Below are 20,936 nucleotides of genomic sequence, written 5' to 3'. Positions count from 1 at the left end.
TGCAAAAGCCATTTCTGGCACGCACACACGCGACAGAGTGACACACCCATGCACACAGTGGCGCATCACAGATAGTTGCAGGCGCGTTCACATGGATGTCTTTCTTCCATCATAAATACATGCATGTATGCCCTTCTGTCTCCGTATATACGTGTCGCATACGCCTGCAATGCGTTTTAATGTAACATCTTCAGAATGGTCGAACACACCATGCAAAAATGCAGAAAGAGAAAGCGGGGGGAAGGGGGGGGGGGGAGGAGGGAGAACGTGTGGATCTAAAGAAGGGCTTCGATGGCAAACGAAATGTTGAGGAAGTCCCTATATTGTTAAAGTTGATGGAAAAAAAAAGAGAGAGAGACCCAACGCTCGGAACATCACGATGCACAAATGCGTGAGGGCGCAGAAGCACAACGAAAGGGGGAGGAACGCAAACGCTACACCTACACATGTTTCCCACATAATTTATTCACGATGCACGGAAGAAAAAAAAGAATTACACAGGAGGGGAAAAAATGTTGGTGTGGTCCTCCACCGATGATCGCACGTTGCATCCCCCTGACCTTTGTTGACACTCCTCTCTTGTCAGTGTTTTGACTTCTCTCTCTGTATCGATATACATGAACACACACATATATATATATATATATATATGCATATGTGTGTATGTGTGTATGGAGCTCCCCTGCAAGTGCCGACTTGCACAAAAAGGGGGGCTACACAAAATCCGAGGAGAGAGAAGGGGAAAGGAGGCAGAAGACGCGCCTGAAGATGATCGAAGTCCAGCGCGTGAGCTCCCAAGGACCCTGAAGAGTAGAGAACAAAAATGGGAGCTGCTACGCTGAATGCTACCGAGACAGATGAGTGGCTGCAGATGTGTACGTGTAAGGGGAGGGATAGGGAAGGGGGGGAGGGGGCCTGCTTTGTTTGTGTTATCGCATTATATTCTTCACCGCTGAGATTGTACTTCTGCTCTCGCGCAGGTGATGCAGACTAGCCCCGATAACGGGACACACATCTAGACTCCAGCGCGGAGGTATCCGTGGCTACTGTACACACTCTGTGGAACACCTGAAAACAAATACGTTGTGGAGACGGAAATTGGTGCGGCAGACACTGCAGAGACATTATGACCACACAAGCGATTGGGCGCCTGGGGGGGGGGGAGGCATAGAGGTACAGTTGTGGGTGAGAATGAGTAATGAGATCAGAGGGAAGAAAAGAGTAGGGAGAACAATTCAGATGAGGGAAAAAGGAGCGTTAATCCATCCATCCATCCATCCATCCATCATTGGACCAAGACGAGACTTGCTGTGTCTGATATGCACTCTCGCTCAGTGTGAAGCTGCACGCGCTACCCCACAAGGGAACCCGATAAAAATGAGAAAAGTACGTGTCCGTTGTCACAAACCTCATGACGGCACACAGACACACATGGCTACGCATCAAACAAAGATGCTAACAGGTAGGCAACGACGTGTGCACCTGACCGCGTCACTGTTCGTCTGTGTAGCGCGTCCAGTGTGTGGACGAGTAGGGCAGTGCGCCACAGTCACGGTCTCTTCCTCAGAGAGGGTTTGTTGAAAGAGACACAAAACACACATTTCTGTGCGACTCCATTATCCAAAAAAAAAATGAGCGACACAGGCACCTCCACCAATGTCGGGCTGCTGTGCATCTCTGAAATCATGGCCTCCGTGTTGGTACGTAATGGGGAAGTTGCGCCTATGCCCCCTCGGTTGTTGAATCCTGAAGCGCGACATTCTCAATAATAATAATAAAAATAATAGGACCAGGGAGTACAAACGGCGTGCACGTGCACAAACACAAGCACTCACACCCCTCATATCATGATTGGACGCTCTCCTGCGCGCCACTCATGACACACCGGAGGCAGTTACCCCAACCCTCACAGCCGCCTATTGTGGATGACCTCAGCACACCCAAAGGGAGCAGGGGGACCACACACAGAGGAGGAGAGGAGAGCAGACGGCAAGTGCGAAACAGGAACGTGGGGAGGGGGAAGGGGGGAACCCCCTTAATCACGGCATGCGTCCCAAAAAGGTGTACAGCGGAAGCAAGAAGCACAAAAACAAGAGTAAAGGGACAATGCTGCACACACACACACACACACACACATGCAAAAACCTTCCCCTCCCCCTCCCCCTCCCCCCCCCCTCGTTGATTGAAGACGATCACAGGGTGACACAAACCAAACACACCACACGCACAAAAAAAAAACGAGAAGCGAAAAGACAGCTGAGCGGCGGCTAATGGTGATGTCATTTGTGAGAGGGGGTGGCGGAGGGGGGAGGGGAGCAAAGAATGAATGAAAAAGAGAAAAGCGAGAAAAAAAAAGAAATCCCAAGAGGGCACAACACGCAAGCAAATACAGATGCACACATACACATATACATACACAGAGACAAAGATGTTGAAAAATGCAGAAGGCACAAGAGAATTTGAGGGGGGGGGGGGGGAACAATTGTAGTAACTACGCAGCAGCCTCATAACACACAGACGGCGGAGTGGTACGGTGCCCGACACACCACCACCACCACCACCAAACCCTTCTCAATCCCAGTCCTCATCGATAGAGTAGCCAAAGTCGCGACCTTTGCAGCACGTGTATGGCGCTACCAGCGACCAAATGTAAAGGAAGATTGCCGCCCATACTGTCGATAAGCGTACCCAGAGGGCGATGCTGATGCTCTTTGACAACCCACTATCACCAGCGCCGCTCACGTGCCAGGAGCTGCCTAGCATTGCCATGTACATGGAGCCGAAGATCATTATGGTATAGAAAAACATGTAGTGTGACAGGTGCCCAGCCTCCTCGGGGTCTTCTTCCTCGCCGTCATCATCACGACCAATTTGAAAGGCCGAGCCACTGGCACCGGCAGTCACTACGCTGTAGAGCAACGTGAAGCACGTGAACGCCATCGTGGCGATGGTCTGCAAGATCGAATACGCGGTGCTACTAGGGTGCGTGGCCAATCGGTTGCAGTGTTCGTTGTCGTTCGTGCGCAGCGTGAGGAAGAGAATGCCGCTAGTCGATAAGAAGACAATACTGCTCGGCACGATGGAGCCGTGCGGGACATAAATGGAAAGGATGTAGTAAACGAATGCCCCCGCAATGACGCTGGTGATCACGCTCGCGTTAAAATTGCAGTCCGTATGCGGGACGTACATCACAAAAGAGGCGACGATCGCTGCAACGGCGAGAGTAAAACCACCCACAGCGATAGTAAGGAGGTACCAAACCCACTTGCTGTTCCCATCCGCGCGGTCGCTCCACTCGTCGCTCCACTTATACGAAAAGTCAACAAGGAAGACGACGTTCATCAAGAGGTACACGCCGGAGCAAAAAAGGCAGACATAGGCGTAGCCGGAGAAGAAGCCGTTTGGTATGAAGAGCGTCACAACAAAGAGGAGAACAAGGAGCAACGTCTTGACAGTGAAGAAACTGCGCTGGAGCTCGGCGCGGTCCTTGCTGCGGATGCAGCACGTCAAATCAGAGACGCTAAGCCAGTGAATGCCGAAGAAAACGGTCAGCGCGAAGCTGGCGCGGTAGATGAGCATCTCTGCTCCGCACGCCGCCTGGATCACACCGCCTCTGCTGCTCGTGGCACAGCCCTTCTCCAGCATTGGAACTTTTTCGAACAAGGAGCTCATCAGTCCACGCACCATCATAGAAAGGAGAAGCGCGACGAATAGGTACATAGCGTATTTGAGACGCAGCACTAGGCCAGGTGAAAAGTCACTGTCTTCATCGACGCTGCGGAAGCGTCGGCGACTGGAGCCTCCATCCTGGGCGTTCATCGTGGTCGAGGTCGGTCACAAGAGGAGTAGAAGAGGGAATTCGCGTGAAGGGGGATCAGAGAGATCACAAGGGAGGAGCAACTAGAAAGAAAAAAAAGACAAGAGAGAATGGGGGGTATCGGCGGCTGTGCGAATACGTGTCGTAGTGTGCACGTGCACCCGCGCGCCCAGATGCTTTTTTTTTGAGGGGAGAGAGGGGAGGGGAGGTGGGGTCAAATGTGGAACAACGGAAGGGAAAGTGACCTCTCTTGTGAAGACCGGGAGGAGGGAAAGGGGGGATGGCAAAAAATGAAAAAAAGAGCGACAGCAGAAACACGACACAAGACTTAAAGTGAAAGGAGGCGGGGGGAGACGATTAGCAGAGAAAGAATAGAGAGGATATCGAGGTGGTGACAGAGATGTCGCAGGTTAGCTCTCCATCCTTGTTCGCAGCGCAATTCGCTAGACAAAACTAGGTGCGCATGCAAAGAAGGATGTCATGTATCTTGCACGTGGCCCCGTGGGTCGCATACACGTTTCAGGGCTTCCTACTCAGTCCCAGAGCGTCATTCGAGGAAAGAAACGCTTGCCGCGTATTCTCTACGCTCACGTACCTCTCATCGGTTCCCTGAGCGCGCTTTTGGCCATGGTCAGTCTCTCCTGTAATCCTGCTTGTTCCCGTAGATGTGTGTGTTCGCGATATGCGCACAAGCCATTTTCATGTGCGTCGCACGTCGTTGCCTGCCCGCACTGCTGCTAGACTTGGTGGTGGTATGGTGGGCTTCAGGTGCAGAGGATGCCCTTGCACACCAAACCGTTCTACCGGCGGAGTCCCCCCCCCCGCGCATACGCTGAGCCGCGGCGTACACCTTCTGCGTCTGGCACTCCTGGCTCCTTCGACTCGAGGTAGTGGCCTACTCTAGGTTTTAAACACCTAAGGAATACTCGGGCGGCGCTTTCCTGTGCGGATACATTCTTTTTCGCTAGTGGGAGGACATAGCTCAGGGACCGCCTTGACGTGTCCGGGCGCCCACAACCTGCAATCTGCAGGGGGAGCCCAGCTTCAAACACGCGGCTCGCCGCGAAGTAGCGGCGACGCGTTCTTCCGAATAAAGAGAAAGCCTGCCATGAGCCCCTCACCGCGACGCGATGCGTCGGGCACTCGTTCTTCATAAAGTTTTAGTAACGGTGAGGCATCCTGCTGCTGGAATCGCACCCCGACATGTCAATACCGCTGGTGGGGCCCTCGTGTACTCCCTCCGTCACGCATCGCGATGCTCACGGAAACAAATCCTATAGCATCGGCCTGTAGTGGAGGCTGCCGGGTGTGTGTCTCAACCTCTGTCCGATTTCGCAGCGGCGCTCGCTATCGCTCGGAACGCAGGATGAGGCCAGGCAATCGAAGCTGCTCGCATGTTGCCTGTGTAAGGGGATTACGTCGGGGCGCTCTTTGTAGGTGAAGAAAGAAACTTTGATGTAGTCAAACACCCTCACGCCCGGCACCCGCGCCGCTCGTCTGTTACCCCTCCTCCTTTTTTTTTAGGGGGAGGGAGAGAGGGGAACAGAAACAACGAAAAGATAGACCGGCGCGAGTCAGTCAGCACGCACCAAAGTGTGACGAGCACGTGTCAGGCAACAGCGGCAATTTGAAGAAAAAAAGAGATTGTTCAATACCACTAACACAGCTCAGCATGTGACGGGCACCACCACCCCCCCAGCCCTGTCGGAAAAGTGGGCGTGGATAGTGTATGTGTGAAGGAAGATTCAATGCCGGTCGGGTGTCGGCGCGAAAGCGAAAAGGGACTCCCCCCTTCCCCCCTCCCCTCGCTCTCAACAAAGCCACACAATACACCGTAAATGTTGAGGGGGGGGGGTCAGGAGCTTTTTATTTTCACACAGAATGCCTTGTACTCTTGGTCGCTAGCATGACAGATGACACGGCAACCAGAGTGCCATAAAGCATGCACATCATCGACGATGACATCCGTTCAGAGCTGCCTTCAGCGATGCGGGCAGCGTAGTACTGGCAAGCCAAGCCAACAACTTGTCCATAGAGCAGCGAGGCGCGTGTAGAAACTTGCTCCGCTGTATTCTGCACCAACACGGCCCTAGCATTCGGTGCAAGGACGGTGTACATCATTGCTGTGGCTAGTCCCAGAGCCACGATCGGGTACATCACAAACGCCCAGGGCGCGGCGGTACTATCCGGGACGCCGAAAAGGTTGAAGTGCACAGGAACCCGGCCAGTAATACTCCGCACCTTGGCGAGGTAATGCCCCACGCTCAGCACAGCCCCTGCACCAGCGACTGCCAAAAGAGTCTGGTGTGTCCACAGCATGTGTGTGACGACGAGACAAGCAAAGCAGAGGTGTCTAGTATGGGTTTGAGTTGGTGTGCCTATGTAGGAGGAGGGGGGGGCAAGAGCTGCACAAATCTGCCTTCTTCTCGGGTGCCCTCGCAATGACCTGCACAGGGCTGATCTGGCCGCTATAGCGCTGCTTCTTGGATAGGAGTTGAAAGGGGGGGAAGCAAACAAAACACCTTCTCTACCAGTCAAGGTGAAGAGGGGATGGAGGAGGTCGCTAGGACGGAAGAGAGGAAGAAACTGGGGGTGTGCGTCTGTGCTCTCTTAGCCTACAAAGAGTGTCAGAAAAACGGGGGAAAAAACAAGAGAGAGAGAGAGCCCAGACCAAGAAGGGGGCAAAGAAAAAATATATGCATTCCGTAAATGCAGATATATCCCATGCGTAAACCAGGCGGGGACCTCCAAAGGAGTTGCGGACCACATGACGAAGGAGAGCACAATATATACATGTATGCATATATATATATATATACACTACCAGAATACATGTATGTCTCTCTACCCACACGCATGTCCCACCTTCCAGAAGTCCTCTTCGTCCCGTCATGATGTACTTCCAAAGTTCCTCGCACATCCCTTGGAAACGGGACACAGAGTGTCACCAATGACAACCCTTCTTTTGTTCTCATTCCTTGGGATGGCACCTCTGCGCCCCTGCCTCTTCACTGTAACAGTATGCGCCGCTGTATGCTGCTCTCCTCCGGCGTACATGATTCACACCGCTATCTCCTCAGCCAACTGCGGTGACTTCCTGTGAGGGTTACCGACAGGCTGCATGCAGCTACCCCTCGGCCCCGGCAAAAACGGTCACACGCCAAGAAACAAAAAAAACCTACGGGTCGACGCCAGATGCCTTGATCGCGCGAGTCTCCTCCGGCCAGAGGCTCCATTGAGACGAGAACAGCAAACTCCTCCGCGAATGGAGAAAATTCTGTGGTCGACCCAGGCGTCAAGTGAAGCCAGCACCGACGCTTCGACTCATCAGAGTCAGCATTCACGGCTAAGAGGACGTATCCTGTACCATGTGCCCTCATGGGCCAGACGACGCTTCGGCAATGGTGCCCGTCGCCGACAACGTTTGAGAAGACGTGAAGGCGAGACACGAGGAACGTCCCATCCGTCGCACCGGTAGACGCTTACGAGTCTAGTCTGGCCTGCAGAAGGAGAGCCGCAGCCGCGTGTGAAGAAGTCAACAAGGGAGCGGCGCGCACTTCCAAAACCGCCGGGGTGATTCGGCCAGCCTCTCCGCACCAGCCCCGTAGGCATTGCCAGCACGCACTAACTGGCCATGACCCCATTCATGTAGAAGTCCCTCCCGCTCATTTTTCCTTGTCCTCTCCACGTCCCGTCCCTTCCTGCCCCTCTCTCCTGCCAGTGGTGCATCTTCTGGCGGTGTCCAAACGCGTAGACGAGGAATGAGGACGCGATCTGCGTGTACACGTCTCTAGCGGTCACAATGGCGTCTTTAAATGGAGCCAAGCAGAGGGGGGGGGGGAAGAGTCCATGGGGCTGGTCTAGTGCGTCCTCAACGCCGCATCCGCAATGGTCCATGTACGTGTGAGTCGGGCAGTTTACGCGCGGTTTATCCCGTTGTGTTACCGCCGCTCGTTGTTGTTTTTTGTCGCTTTGTTCTTCTGAGAGGAAGAAGACGTGGTCTCTCCTTCTCGCGTGCGTGCGATCGTGAGCGTGAGAGGAAGAAGATTGAGTAGGTGGCTCATCAAGGACCCGCGCACCTTGACTAGCAACGCATACAGTTGACGAGAAGGAGTATCGCTAAAACCCCTCCGCCTCTTCCTCCTTCCACCCCCCCCACAGGAAAACAAAACAACAAAAAAAAAGCACAGACAAGCAAAATGGAGAAGAGTGACGGACATGACGGAGCTGTGCAGTCTCCAGCAATAGCAGCATTGGCACAGAAGCTGCGAACATATTTGCGCATACATAAAGCACTCGCGCGGAAACCCTGAAGACGATGAGGAGAGCTCAAAGGGAGATCCAACAAAGGACATAAAGCTCAAGTGTGGCACACGCGGGTGCCCCACTCACGTATGTCCCCTCTTTAATCCCAGGGCATACTTGACTGAGAGGCTAAGAAACCAAACAGGTTGATGGAGTACAAACGCTGTCGCAAAGACCCTCATGGGCGCACTCCCCCCCCCCCACACACACACACAGAATGAGGAAGCGACGACTTCAAGCCCGACAGGGGGAGGGTACACCTTCTGTCCGCCCACACCAACCCCTCCTGCGTCACCCCACACGCGCCTGGTGCCAGCAGCTCGACTTCTAGTAGATATATATTGTATGTACGTGTGTGTGTGTGCTTCTCCTGTTGAAAGCATTCAACGCTTGTTTAGCCTATTAGCTGATATCAGAGGGTAAACACCTGATAAAGGGGGGGTGTGGGGGCGTCTGGGAACACTATGGTACGGACTGGGATTTTTAAAAAACGAATGCGAAGGGGGATCGATGAAGGGTCCCGTGGAAGGCATCGGCACGAGATGGCACAGCTGTACGAAAGGGGAAAAAGAGAAAAGCAGTAGTCCCACAAACACTCTGTTCGAACTCATCATCATTCGTGAAAGATGTGAACTCATAGGGGTACAGGAACACACACACTCGTGGAAAGGAAGGAGGAGGAGGAGGAGGAGGGGGGGGGGGGCAATCCCCATGAAACGAACAAAAACTGTCTTTTTATAGGCGACTGTCAATGCGCGCACACACACACACACACACGCACCTTCTCAAGAGGAGAGAAGTGCGCTGGGCGATAACAACAAAAAGAGTACCGAATGATTTAATAATAATAACAATAATAAAGCAGTAAGATGAAATAAGATGAGCTCAACTGGAAATGATAAAAATGGGGGGGAGGGGAGGGGAGGGGTACAAAGAGTGGCCAAAAAATCTCGAACAAATCACAAAAGTCACAGCCACACACAGAAACCACAGAGAGCGGCAAATATCAGCCATACATTTACGAGCATGCATGCACCTGTATATATACATATACATGTGTATGTGTATGTGCGCGCGTGCATTCCTCTGACACCGTCGTAGGTGCGTACACGCCATGGATGCATGTAGAGGCGTATACGCACACCTAAGCGCGGCACTCGACGGAGTAGCCACAGGGGAGGGGGGGGGAGATCCCCCGTGTAGCATTGCTCAAATGGCAGAACACCCGACACGTCAATGGCGGGAGGGAGGGAGGGAGGGAGGGAGAAGAAATTCGACAGGGAAGAGGAGGGAAAAGAGGGACCATGAAAAAAAAAGGGGGGAAAAGGGGGAAGGGGGAAGGGGGAGGGAATAAGACGCGAGATGCATTTTTTTTTGTTGGTTTTGAGGATGCTGCAAACGTAGTCTGATCACCAATCCTCACGACACTGAGACAGCAAGAGAGAAAAACCACCACACGATTACTGAGGCAAGCAAGAACATATTTCATGTCAAGAAGAGAAACAAAAAGAGAGGGAGGGAGGGAGGGGGGGGGCTTGTGCTTGTTTGCGTGGGCGGATATGTGCAACAGGCGTGGATAGAACGATCGTCTAGAAAGAAAAGGGGGAAAACACGAATGGTGAGACGGTTCAGCAACAATAAAAAAATTTTTGAGGGGAATAGTAGCAAAACAAAAACAGCTATTCAAGTGAGCAGAAGAGGGGGAGATGTTTCTGGTAAACCAGATAGGCTTTGTGAATATCAATCAAGTTCCCACCAGCTCCACACATTCGTTGCTTTTTTTTTGAACTCGCATGACGCCCTGAGTGATGGCATCCACCGTCTTCGTGTTAGGAAAGACGTGGGAGTCATCCGATTTGTTTTTTTTCGACAGTCACAAGGGAAGGGGGAGGGAGGGAGGGAGGGGGGGTTGTATCTCTCGCCGCTTTAGCTCTTTTAGTGCCCCCATCCCCTTTTCCTCCTCCCTTCCTCCTCCCCTACGCACTGTCTTCCGACACCTCTGTATCTCTATGCTTGTACGTATATGTGCTCACCCCATCTGCGCAACAACACATCGCACCTCTGCCGCATATGCAAACCCCCTCCCATAATTGCGTGTAGGCAGCGCGTAAAAGGTGAGGGAACATCGGCGGCACACAACGTGAATTACACCGAGGAGGGGGAGTTTTTTTTTTTGAGGGGGCAGGGGAAGAGGGAGGAAGGAGATTGAAAAACAGAGAAACCAGGAGAGGTTGCGTCCGAGGACAGGGATCGCGAGGGACAGCAGGTGACGAAAAGCGTCAAGACAGGGAACGTGAGACCGCCGCCAAAACGCACTTCCTCAAGCGTGGGGAGGAGGTGGGGGCAAAAGACTTCTGGGTTCGCTCTTACACACCCTGGCCAGCCGTCAGCGGACCCGGGTTGTGGCCTCTGTTATCCTGACGCTGAATCTGAATCGGAAGGATGTCGCCAGCAGAACCCCTGCGCTCTTCCGCCGACAGAGTAAGCTCCTTCTCGCGGCCCAAGCCGCGCACGTGCTCTAGATACGGGTCGTTCGCTGCGATACCCAGCTTGTACGTTTCCCGGATCGGGTCCGTGAAGATGCATTCTGGCATACGATGGACCCAGCGGTATACTTTCTGATCAATGTCAATCTTCTTGTTGAAGCGTTGCTGTTGCACCCATGGCTTGGTAGACCACAGGACAAGATTGTAGACCGTGATGTCCGGATGCAAGAAGCAGAGGCGGTACGAGAACCACAATGTGTACATCAAAACGATCGCTGTCACCACCGATACTGGCATCGCCTCCATCGACGTCAGTTGCAACCGCACCTTATTAATCGTGCTCACCTCAAGCCAGTGTACGTAGCGGCCGTACGGATTGCGAGAGAAGAAGCCACAGGCCATGCCCTGAGGAAGCAAGTTGTAGCGAAAGCGGTACAGCCAATGCATTGCCTTGGCTGAGTAGCCCTGGCCGTAGCCGGTGCTCACACCATCATGGACAGCGCTGAGAAACGGGTTGCTGCTCATCGGCTTCAAATAGACACCGTGGTCCACCAGGTTGGCGCGGGCCACGCCACCGGACACCTTGTTCGAGAAACGAGACATGCTCCTCTTTTTCCAACAGTCTTCAGTGATGAGCCCCCCTACCCTACCCTACCCTCTGCTTTACTAGGTCAATGTGGAATATGGAGCGCACTAGCCCGCGCGCACACAACCAAACGCAAAGCGAAAGATGCAGAGCCAAATATATGCGAGAAGCGGGGTTCAGGGATTTTTTTTTTGGGGGGAAGAAAGAAAGTTGGAAGTGATCTGGTCTAGGAGGAAGAGAAAGAAACTGAAGTCTTTGGGTAAAGAGGGCACAATTGAAGCCACTGTATCCTCTACCCCCCCCCGGCGGACAGGGAAAGAAGGGGGAGGGGGGAAGGCGACGACGGCGTTGTGATGGTGATGGAAGAGGAAAGAAAAGGGGGTAAAAAGAGGGAAGAGAAGGAGTGAAAAAAGTCACACAACTAGTGAACGCGTCACGCGACACCGAAAGAAGAGACTCGTGGAAGGTGGCCAATGATGCATTCGCTGGCAGCACCGAATTCCCAAAAATATATACACCAAGCTAGTAAACCACAAGCATGAAACGGAGATCCAGCGTGAAAAGGCGGCTCGGGAGAGGAAAGCGTGTCTGCAAGATGAACGCAAACACAAAATAGAAGCTGTGAGAGAAAGAGAGAGAGACGTAGTCGCATATCTTCCCTTTCCCTTTGTTCAACATATTAGTCGCCCGAACCGTTATGAACACGCGCACACCATCATACCCTCTCCCTCGGTGAAACTCCGGAAAGAATTGCATTACATAATATACTTTTTCTGTGTGTGTGTGTGTGTGTGTGTTTGATGTTTGTCGTCGTTGTTGCCGTCCAGGTCCTTCCTCTACGCACCCTTCAATTCAGCGCGCAAGGCACAGAAAAGAGAGAGGAAACCCCACATCGATGAGAAAAAAAGAAAGCCCGTGCGACCAATCATGGAGACCTCCCTCCACGTCCGGTGAAGCTGGAAAGGGAGCGAGACAGAAAACGCTGACGCGAGTAAGAAACATGGAAACACACACGCACACGGGACACAGCGTCCATGACCCCAACACCAACCCCTTCGTGACGACGGGTATAGAGTGAGTGTGGAGGTGTTTGCGTGTATGCATGGAACGCCGACACCCCCTCCCCTGCCCCCTCTACTCGGGTATGAAGAGGGTAGGGGTGATGAGGGCGACAAACGCACTATTAATCATAGCTTGGCTGCAGCGGCTCAGCTCGCGGCGCCGCCCACCTCCAACGCATGTGTAGAACTCCTCCTCCTCCCCGGTGGCATTTTCAGGGGCCAAGTGCTCCTCACCCGCAGCAGCAGCCGCAGTTTCCCCCTCACCCGATGAACACGATGGTTCCCAGGTGTAGAGCGCCACATCGGACAACAGCATGTCCCCTTTGTCACTGTCTACAGACTGCAAAGTGCCCTCCAGTTCCTGGGAACCTTTGGTGAGCAGCACTGTCACTCGGCGACCGACAAGGTTGAAGAGAACCTCATACGGCAAGATCATGTGACACTTGTTCTTGGCAGAAGACGACGTGTTACCTTTGCTGGCCGGTGCCGCCAAGCCCGCGTAGGCTACCCGCGAATCGGGTGAAAAGTTCACGTTCGCGCTCATTGTGAATTGTGCAGTATTCCTCTCCTCCTCCTTCCCCCTCTCCCGTCCTCGAGACCTGCTCTTCCTTTCCTACTAATGTCTGTTGGAGGATGTGTGCCTGTGTGTCTGTGGGTGGGTGCGTAGCCCTAAAGAATAGGTGATACTTCACAGTACCCGTCGCATACGCGTACAGTCCACTACACCCAAGCACCAACGTTGACGCACGTGTAGCCGAGATCGGTCCACGAGCACAAACACACCAACTTATTCCCCTTGAAGCCGGTAGTAGGCGTATGAGAAAAAAAAGGGGGGGAAAGCCCGGGGGTAGGGAGGCAGGTGGAGGGAACGTACGAGAATTATACCCCCAGAGTGTGTGACCTTGCGGTGTGAGAAGAAAAAATGAGGAGACACATTCCATGACAACAAAAACAGGGGAGGCCCCGCCATGTAAAGAAGATGAGTTGGACCACACATATATTAAGAAAGCATGCCATCGTTCCGCGAAGGGAAACGGGAGAGAGGGGGGAGGGGAGGGGAGGGAGAGAGGGGGCGAGAGCTTAAAGAGCAACCCGGGGAAGGAGGCGGCACTAAAGAGGAAGACACCAACGACGACATGTGCACACAAAAAAGGTTCAGCCACCGCGATCGTGACCCATCTGTATGCACCTCTGTTTCTCGTTTCCTCTTTTGCGTTCCCTACACAGCGAGACCTTCCCTAGTTAGCAACGGTATACACGCGCCACCATAGGAAATCAAGTGCATGGATTCCCCATACACACACACACACAAGCGCTGAAGGGGCCTCTGTCCTGCGGAATGTGCAGGGATCAGCGCATTGGGCCCTCTCTCCCCTCCCCCTCCGCAATATATATATATATATAAACAGGCCCATAGTGTGGGGCACCGAATTTCTTCTTTTTGGGGGGGTGGTTGTCAAGGAGACCCTCCCCTGGAAAGACAGGAGAGAGAATCATAGAAAAGAACCGCAATAAAATAAGAAAATGAAAAAAAAAAAGAAATTCGTGTGATGGAACGAAATCACCGCGTGAGTCCTGTCGTGTGGGGTGTCCTGCGGGTTGCCCTACAGAAGCCCACCAAAGCGCGACCCACAGGAGAAGGCTCGTTATCCCCCCCCCCCCCTCCCTCCCTCCCTCCCTTCCTTCCACTCGTGAAGGGAGAAAAAGAGACAAGGGGTGAGACGACAAGGAAATGGGACCAACCAGGACTCTCTTTATATATTTCTTGCTCTTCTTTTGCGCACTAACGCACTCGAAGGACCCCCACACGCCCGCGACCGTTACTCGCATCCTAGGGCACCCCAAACTCCTTCCCCTCCCTCCTCATGCGGACCTTTTTTTTCTTTGGAGAGGGGGCACATTGTGTGAAGCTTTTATGAGCGCACTCGCCGGCAAGCACCCACCCACCCACACACGCACACACACACAAAGCACGCACGTGTATGGCTGCACACTGTGACCTACCAGAGCAGGCCCACATATGGCAGGCAATCCCGTTGGCATGTGCGGAGAAACAGGGGTCGTTCCTTATAGACGGCGACCACGGCGAGAACCCTTGCGGCGGGTGGAGTCAGTCGGGATCGGGGTGACATCCTCGATGCGGCCAATCTTCATCCCGGCGCGGGCGAGAGCGCGGAGGGCAGCCTGAGCGCCAGGGCCGGGAGACTTGGTGCGCACACCACCGACGGCGCGCATCTTGACGTGGAGAGCGTTGATGCCGCACTCCTTGCAGCGGGCCACGACATCCTGGGCGGCCATCATGGCAGCGTAAGGGGAGGACTCATCGCGATCCGCCTTGACCTTCATACCGCCGGTAACCTTCACGTACGTTTCGCGGCCGGACGTGTCCGTCACGTGCACGAACGTGTCATTGAAGGAAGCGAAGATGTGCACAACGCCGTACACAAGGTCGCCCTTCTTCACGTTCGGGCCGTACTCCTTGACTTCCTGCTTCTTGGACATTGTGCCGTAGCTAGAAAGACGTTCACTCAGTACACCTTTTCTCAGTGTTGGTGTGTGTGGGTGTGTGTTTCATTTGTTTGTAGTGATATTAACAAGGGAACATAACAAAGAGAATAGGAAAGGAAAAGGGAGGAGAAAGAGTGTGTCGTGAACGATGAGGGTGAATGGAAAGTGTAACGAGCGGCGGGGACATCGATGAGCCTTACTAAGAAACCAATTTTTTTTTTGCTTGGGGGTGGAGGAGGAAGAGGGGGAGGGGGGCATGTCGGGTTTCACTCTCTTACCCCTTCCTGTTTTGTAGGGTAAAAGCACTTTCGAGTTTTCCTGTACATCTGAGAGAGGCATTCATGGTCATTGCACCATGCACGCGGCCTGTTGCGTAAGCACCGCCATTGATGCGCACACACGAGCAAAAAAAAAGAGAGGAGGAAAAAGAAACTGGCGCACATTGCCCTCTTTCGCTGCCTCCTGTTCAGCGGACGCATCAGCAGCCGTCAGAAAAAGGAAAGTGGTGCGAAGAAAGCTCCACACGCAGCAGCGCGTCACCGGGACATGCAGGGGTAGCGCGATGTACCCCTTCATCTCTACGTGAAGACAAGTAGAAAAAGAGAATATGAGAGGCGCGGTCCAATAGACAAGAATGGCTAAGACGGAAAAAGAGGGGACCTACCGAGAGCAGATGGGCTCGCGTGGCACGTGTGTGAAACCTGCGGAACCACCAAAAAGATTGAGCCCCTTTCCCCCCCCTCCTTTTCTTTTATCGCCTCCCTCTCTCCCTCCCTTTTCCCCGCCACCCTGGTCGTACTTCACAAGCACGCCCTCCTTCAAGCTCCTCCCCATTGCAGCCCTTCACCTCATCAACCACGTTGCGCCACTCCCGTCTTTTCCTCACTCCCAGTAAATGCCAAAGACAGAGATGGTGATGTGGATGTACTGGCTCGAGTACGTGTATGACGCATAGTTGTCTGTCTCCGGATCCCACAGGCAACGCGAAGCAACACGCATACCTTGGCTAGCAGCCTCCGCGACCGTCGCGTGTGTGACCAGCTTGTACCGCTCATACCCTAAACGTACTGCCCGATGCTGGATCTCAGCGCAAAGGTCCTTAATGAGAGGCTGTGCTTCCTCGTAGACGTAAGGCCGCTCCGGGCCAACCATCTCCTCGCAGACATCCTTGATGAGGCGCACCACCGCTGGTACAGAGAATTTGGTCCCGGCGCGTGGCAGAGTGAAAGACTCACGACGCGCAGCAGTGTACTCGGCTGCCATGAAGCTGTAGAGGAGGGGGAGAGGGGGGAAAGGGGGTAAAAAATAAATAAGATGCGACAGCGCCTGTATGAAACGAGCGCGCGCCACCACAAGAGATGGGGAGACAGGGGGTTCTGGTGTAGGCGTGAACTAAAAGACTTTCGTGTCCGCTTGTTTTTGTTTTTAATGGAGCGAGGTGGGGAGGAGGAAGTCAGAAGCGGGGGAGTGGCAGGGAAAGATGCATCCTATGAAACAGTGGTGGTGGTGGTGGTGGTTGGGGAGGGGGTGTAATTGCCATGCACGGGTAGGAGACCCAGGGAAGAGGCAACGACAGCGCTGCACCGCTGTACCTCTATGACCGTGACAAACAGCGGGCGCAGTCACTAGGATATTCATCCTGAACAAAGAGGGCCGAGTGAAAATAAACAGAGCCTTCGCTTCTTTCGTGCCCTGCCAGGACACCAGCGTCCCCTCCGTGCGTGTGTGTGTGTGTAAATGCCTGTGGGTTTGTGTTGCTCAACATCATGACTACGCCTGCCACCCCCTTTGCAGTGCACCCTGACCCCAGTTTCAGACTGAAAGGCGTCTGAGAAGTGGAAGGATTGGGGGGGGGAAGCAGATGGCATGCGCAGTTAGAGTCTGACACACGTGGGCGAAGGCCGATTGGCTCACACACTCGCTAACCCACGAGAGAGCAGATAATATTATAGCCAGCTTTTCTTTTAATTTTTTGTTTGTTATAATGAAGAGAGGGAAAAGGAAATGGTTTTTCTTTTTTAATCCGCTTAATCGTGAAAAGAGGGGAAAAGGGGGTCCTCTTCCCTGTCCAACTGTCTTCCTGGGTGTTTCTGTCAGCGAAAGGGATGTGTGGCACGTGTGGCAGACATACACGTGATGGTCATGGAGGTGCACGGCTTCTTCATAGAGAGAGAGACATGAGCATCAGCCCACCCACACACACACACACACACACACACACCACGCACGGCCACGGACGCCTCTTCTCCTTTCTGTGGTAGGAAAACCACCACGAACGCAGCCACGTAAAGAGGAAAAACGGCGACAACAACAACGCGAAACACGAAAAAAAAAACTTGAAAAAAGAAGCGTGTGCCGAGAAAACATGCACCATCACCTTTGTACCTTACTCATCTGCCAGGCCCACGTCACCACTGTAAAATTCACTACGGCAGAGACCGTTGTCGTGATCACCACGCAATCTCCTTAAAGTCCTTGTAGAACATGCCGTATACACGGCTGTTGGTAAATATTAGATCGAGGCATCGCGCCGCCGCATCCACCTCGTCCAGCGGGCACAACATGAACTGCTCTGCCCGTCGATCCTTTTTCATCTTCGGAGACTCATCTGTGATCCAGCCGGTGTCTACTGAGTTCATGTAGATCCCGTCGGCTGCGTAGTCATCGCCACTGGTGCGTGTCATCATGTTCAGCGCCGCCTTCGCCATGTTTGTGTGCGGATGGGTTGTCTGCTTGAACCGGTAGAATTGCCCCTCCATGGCTGAGACGTTGATGATGAAGCGCGGCTCGTTCGGCATGGCGTCGCCTTGTCGGTCTGCCAAACACACCTTGAGACGACCGTTGAGAATAAAAGGGGAGAGGGCATTGATGGCCATCACCTCGGCTGCCTCACTTCCTTGCACCTCAGCAAGGTTCATCACCCACGAGTTCTTCTCGCGGTGGTCGCTCTCCTCCGCTTGCGTATCGTAGCGGTCGAAGATGAGAGTACGGTCACACGCTATAATCGAAGTCACTGCTGTGCCGTCCGCCAACGGCGACAGGTTTCCCGCAACAGTACCAGACGGTGGCGCTGCTCCTTTGCCATTCGTCTCCTTGTCCACATCTTCGTGGTGAGAGGCCTGATCTGTGTCGAGGAAGGGCTGCATGCTCGGGTGACACTCAATCGATAGCGGCTGTCCCACTGTCACGGTCGTGTGATGGCAGAAAAAGTTGTACCACTCAGCTGCATATCCATCCTTCTGGATGCTGCTTTGGAGATCGGCGGGCGGATTGAGCTCGATGTTGCGTAGGTGCTCCGTGTACTGCGGTGTCCGCGCAATCGTCTGCGCAGCATTGTTGATAATGGCGAAGAGTTTTTTGTACTTCTGCCGCACGAACGCGCAGAACTGCGTGACAACCCACATGTCGCGCAGGTCAAGTGAAAAGAGATGCAAGCGGTCCTTCCACACATCATAATCAATCTCCTGTTGGAAACGCGCTACGGCTTCGTGGATGAAGCGCGTGGTGCCGAGCACCGTCGCACCGCAACGAAGCAGCGACAACGCCATCGCATACCCGATTTTGATACGGCAACCGGTGAGGAGCACCGTCTTTCCACGCAAGTCACGTGCCATGAGGCGTTTGTTGTAGTTATACTCGCCACAGAGGTGACACATGCTATAGTAGTACGGGTGAAGCCGGTTGTAACGGACTTTGCATATGTGACATCCGATAAACTTGTTTAGTTTCAGCTGCGCGTCATCCTCTTGGTGCTCTACGGCGTAGCGCTGCACATCGTCGTAGATGCAGTACCCCTCCGGCTCCTCAGAGGAAGAGCTCGGAGGACTGCGCTGAATCACCACCGGTGAAGGGCCACAGCTACGCACCTTGGCAGACCCGTACACACGGCGCGCGATGAAGCAGTGCAGGGTCTGCTCAGCTATCAACACTTGCTGGGCACGCACACACGGCTCATCCCTCCCCAAATCGCTGTGATTGGCAGCGGTCACTGGACAAAATCGCTCGTCATGGGCCCCCTCCAGCAGCACAAGCTCTAGGGCTCGCAGCAGGTCGTCCAGTGGGAAATCCACCGCCGCCATCACCTGTGAGGATGCCGTGCTGGCGTCGCTGTCATCCATCAAGGAGCGGATGCCGGCAATGGACTGCAGTTCGACAAGAGGAGTGCGCACAATCACATCGCGGTGCGTGGAGGCACACAGAGAGGAAAGCGGCACAAGCGCCGTGCCATCAGTGGTGCTCGGCGAGCTCTGCGCTGTCGTCCCGCCCGAGAGGTGCACCAGCTCCGCAGCACGTCGAGCCAGATAGCATTTCATGCCACAAATGTAGCTCCGAGCTACAAGAGGGGAATGAACCGTCTCTGCCGGGCCGGCGCCACCAAATAATGGGGGCGGCATCTGAGAACCGTAGGAGTGCGGGAGATATCGGTACACCTGAGCAGTGAGCTGAGTAATCACAAGCCAGTCCAGCTCTTTGAGAGGGGCAACCGTCGACATCTCCGCCTCCGGTCGTAGTTTCTTGAGGACGGAGGGGGAGAACATGCCAGACGAATCTGCATGCCCCTTCCCGCCCGTGACGGGTGTTCTAGTGGGAGGGGACGACACCGCAACGCCGGACTTCGCCACTTTTGCGGCGCCGTCTTCGCCATAACCCTCAACCGGCTCGCCTCGGAGAGCCTGCTCGAGGCGCAGAAGGCCCTCAAAAGCACCAACGAGCCGCAGCGCCTCTTTCTCCGATGCGGTGAGGTTGCGTGTGTCCACCTTACCCGAGGAGCAAAAGTGAGCCTCAGAATCAACGATGGCAGCACTACGCGTCAAGCCGCCATCACCGCAGACGCCACCACCCGTCAGTTCAGATGCGCCGGGAGGCTCAAGTAGCAAAAGTGGCGCCGTGGCGCCATGGAATCCTTCGCTACCCGTGAGCAGCAATGCACTCAGTGCATCGTCGCGCTCGCGCTTCATGGCGGTGCGGCGCACTGCCTCGATATCCTGCTGGCGCAGGTAGCGCTTTCGACGGCTCTTCTCCTCACTCATGATGGCCTTGAAAATGTCACGGTTCTCACGCTTCGTCTTTCGGTCACGTGTAATCATGGTGTAGAGACGACTGTCGGAGAGGTAGGGGTCGCCAACGTAGAGAGCGGGATTCCGGAACAGCACCCGAACCACTTTCACAGTGGTCTGCAGTTCGCTGAGGGAAAAGCCCCATCTAGCCTCACGCTCTGCCAGGGATAGAGTCGCATCGTAATTGTTGCGCTGGCACAGAGACACCTCGTCGTCATCCTCCTCCGGCAGCGCACCACCGGTGGTGCGCTCGTCTGCGGCCTGGTCCTCCACTGGGTGGCGGTGCAAATGTTTCGGTTGATCTTCCATTGGACTCTCTTTCATCCCCCCTCCTCCTTTTCCTCGTTCCCCCCCCCTCCTCCTCCTCCCCCGCCTAACAGCGCGTTTTCTTGAACTCCCCAAAAGACACTCAGGACGGGTCGAAACGTGCAGAACTGAGCAAACGCGCGCGCGCCAAAGAGGAGCCCTTCACCGTCAATCAATTATGGACAAAAATAATTAATAATAATAGGCAGCCAATCGAGCCGTATGCGTGTGCACGTGTAAAGGAATGACAAAGCGTTTCTCAGCCCAGGGAAAGACCCTAGCCAGAAATGCAGCAGCGGCGTCAGACATGAATGGGCGTGTGTGTGTGTGTGGAGGGATAATAACGCATAGGAAGAGGGGAAAATGAAGAGAGAAAGGGGGAGTAAGATGAAGGGGTGTGATGAGATGAGCTCAAACCCTGAAGACCAGAAAGGAGGCCGACGACACTTTTTTCCCCGCCGACCGACTGTGAGGAAACGGAGAGTGGGGCCAATGAGGGCAGCAAAGCTGTAAGGGGCCGAGAGGGAACGGAATGTGCACACGCTTCACGCGTACCCCTCCGACACTCCCCGTTCCTTCGCTTCTGGTGGGCAGACGACGACGCCTTCTCGGAAAACAAAAAAGCATGTGGGAGGGGGACGGGAGTACTTTCGTGAGAAAGATGAAAAACCTCCAACGATCATCGCATAAACCGCACGAGTGCAGCCTTATTCCACATTAACGTACACACCCACGATTCACGTGAACACAACCTGCGGATGCCATCCCCCTATCCGTTGGATGTTCCAACAGATTATCTCGTCGAGGTTG

The 20,936-nt window shown here is 54.1% G+C and overlaps 7 protein-coding genes across 7 annotated transcripts; all 7 read right to left on the bottom strand.

The window, feature by feature from the left end:
- Nucleotides 1–2,571: 2,571 nt before the first annotated feature.
- Nucleotides 2,572–3,819, bottom strand: JKF63_03520 (uncharacterized protein; the record flags this gene model as incomplete). The annotated part of the gene is made up of 1 exon (XM_067899522.1): nucleotides 2,572–3,819. One exon carries the CDS (start codon nucleotides 3,817–3,819, stop codon nucleotides 2,572–2,574), a length of 1,248 nt encoding a protein of 415 aa, XP_067755761.1.
- Nucleotides 3,820–5,689: 1,870 nt separating this feature from the next.
- JKF63_03519 (uncharacterized protein) lies at nucleotides 5,690–6,136 on the bottom strand (the record flags this gene model as incomplete). Its single annotated transcript, XM_067899521.1, has 1 exon — nucleotides 5,690–6,136. One exon carries the CDS (start codon nucleotides 6,134–6,136, stop codon nucleotides 5,690–5,692), a length of 447 nt encoding a protein of 148 aa, XP_067755760.1.
- A 4,352-nt stretch (nucleotides 6,137–10,488) lies between these two features.
- On the bottom strand, nucleotides 10,489–11,211 carry JKF63_03518 (uncharacterized protein; the record flags this gene model as incomplete). The annotated part of the gene is made up of 1 exon (XM_067899520.1): nucleotides 10,489–11,211. The coding sequence occupies one exon, from the start codon at nucleotides 11,209–11,211 to the stop codon at nucleotides 10,489–10,491; it is 723 nt and encodes a 240-aa protein (XP_067755759.1).
- A 1,117-nt stretch (nucleotides 11,212–12,328) lies between these two features.
- Nucleotides 12,329–12,799, bottom strand: JKF63_03517 (uncharacterized protein; the record flags this gene model as incomplete). Its single annotated transcript, XM_067899519.1, has 1 exon — nucleotides 12,329–12,799. The coding sequence occupies one exon, from the start codon at nucleotides 12,797–12,799 to the stop codon at nucleotides 12,329–12,331; it is 471 nt and encodes a 156-aa protein (XP_067755758.1).
- Nucleotides 12,800–14,322: 1,523 nt separating this feature from the next.
- JKF63_03516 (uncharacterized protein) lies at nucleotides 14,323–14,757 on the bottom strand (the record flags this gene model as incomplete). Its single annotated transcript, XM_067899518.1, has 1 exon — nucleotides 14,323–14,757. One exon carries the CDS (start codon nucleotides 14,755–14,757, stop codon nucleotides 14,323–14,325), a length of 435 nt encoding a protein of 144 aa, XP_067755757.1.
- Nucleotides 14,758–15,645: 888 nt separating this feature from the next.
- JKF63_03515 (uncharacterized protein) lies at nucleotides 15,646–16,026 on the bottom strand (the record flags this gene model as incomplete). The annotated part of the gene is made up of 1 exon (XM_067899517.1): nucleotides 15,646–16,026. The coding sequence occupies one exon, from the start codon at nucleotides 16,024–16,026 to the stop codon at nucleotides 15,646–15,648; it is 381 nt and encodes a 126-aa protein (XP_067755756.1).
- A 1,187-nt stretch (nucleotides 16,027–17,213) lies between these two features.
- JKF63_03514 (uncharacterized protein) lies at nucleotides 17,214–20,129 on the bottom strand (the record flags this gene model as incomplete). The annotated part of the gene is made up of 1 exon (XM_067899516.1): nucleotides 17,214–20,129. The coding sequence occupies one exon, from the start codon at nucleotides 20,127–20,129 to the stop codon at nucleotides 17,214–17,216; it is 2,916 nt and encodes a 971-aa protein (XP_067755755.1).
- Between the last annotated feature and the right edge of the window lie 807 nt (nucleotides 20,130–20,936).

Source organism: Porcisia hertigi, chromosome 28 (genome assembly GCF_017918235.1).
Source record: "Porcisia hertigi strain C119 chromosome 28, whole genome shotgun sequence".
Lineage (NCBI taxonomy): Eukaryota > Euglenozoa > Kinetoplastea > Trypanosomatida > Trypanosomatidae > Porcisia > Porcisia hertigi.
This window is presented reverse-complemented; position numbering and strand designations above follow the sequence as displayed.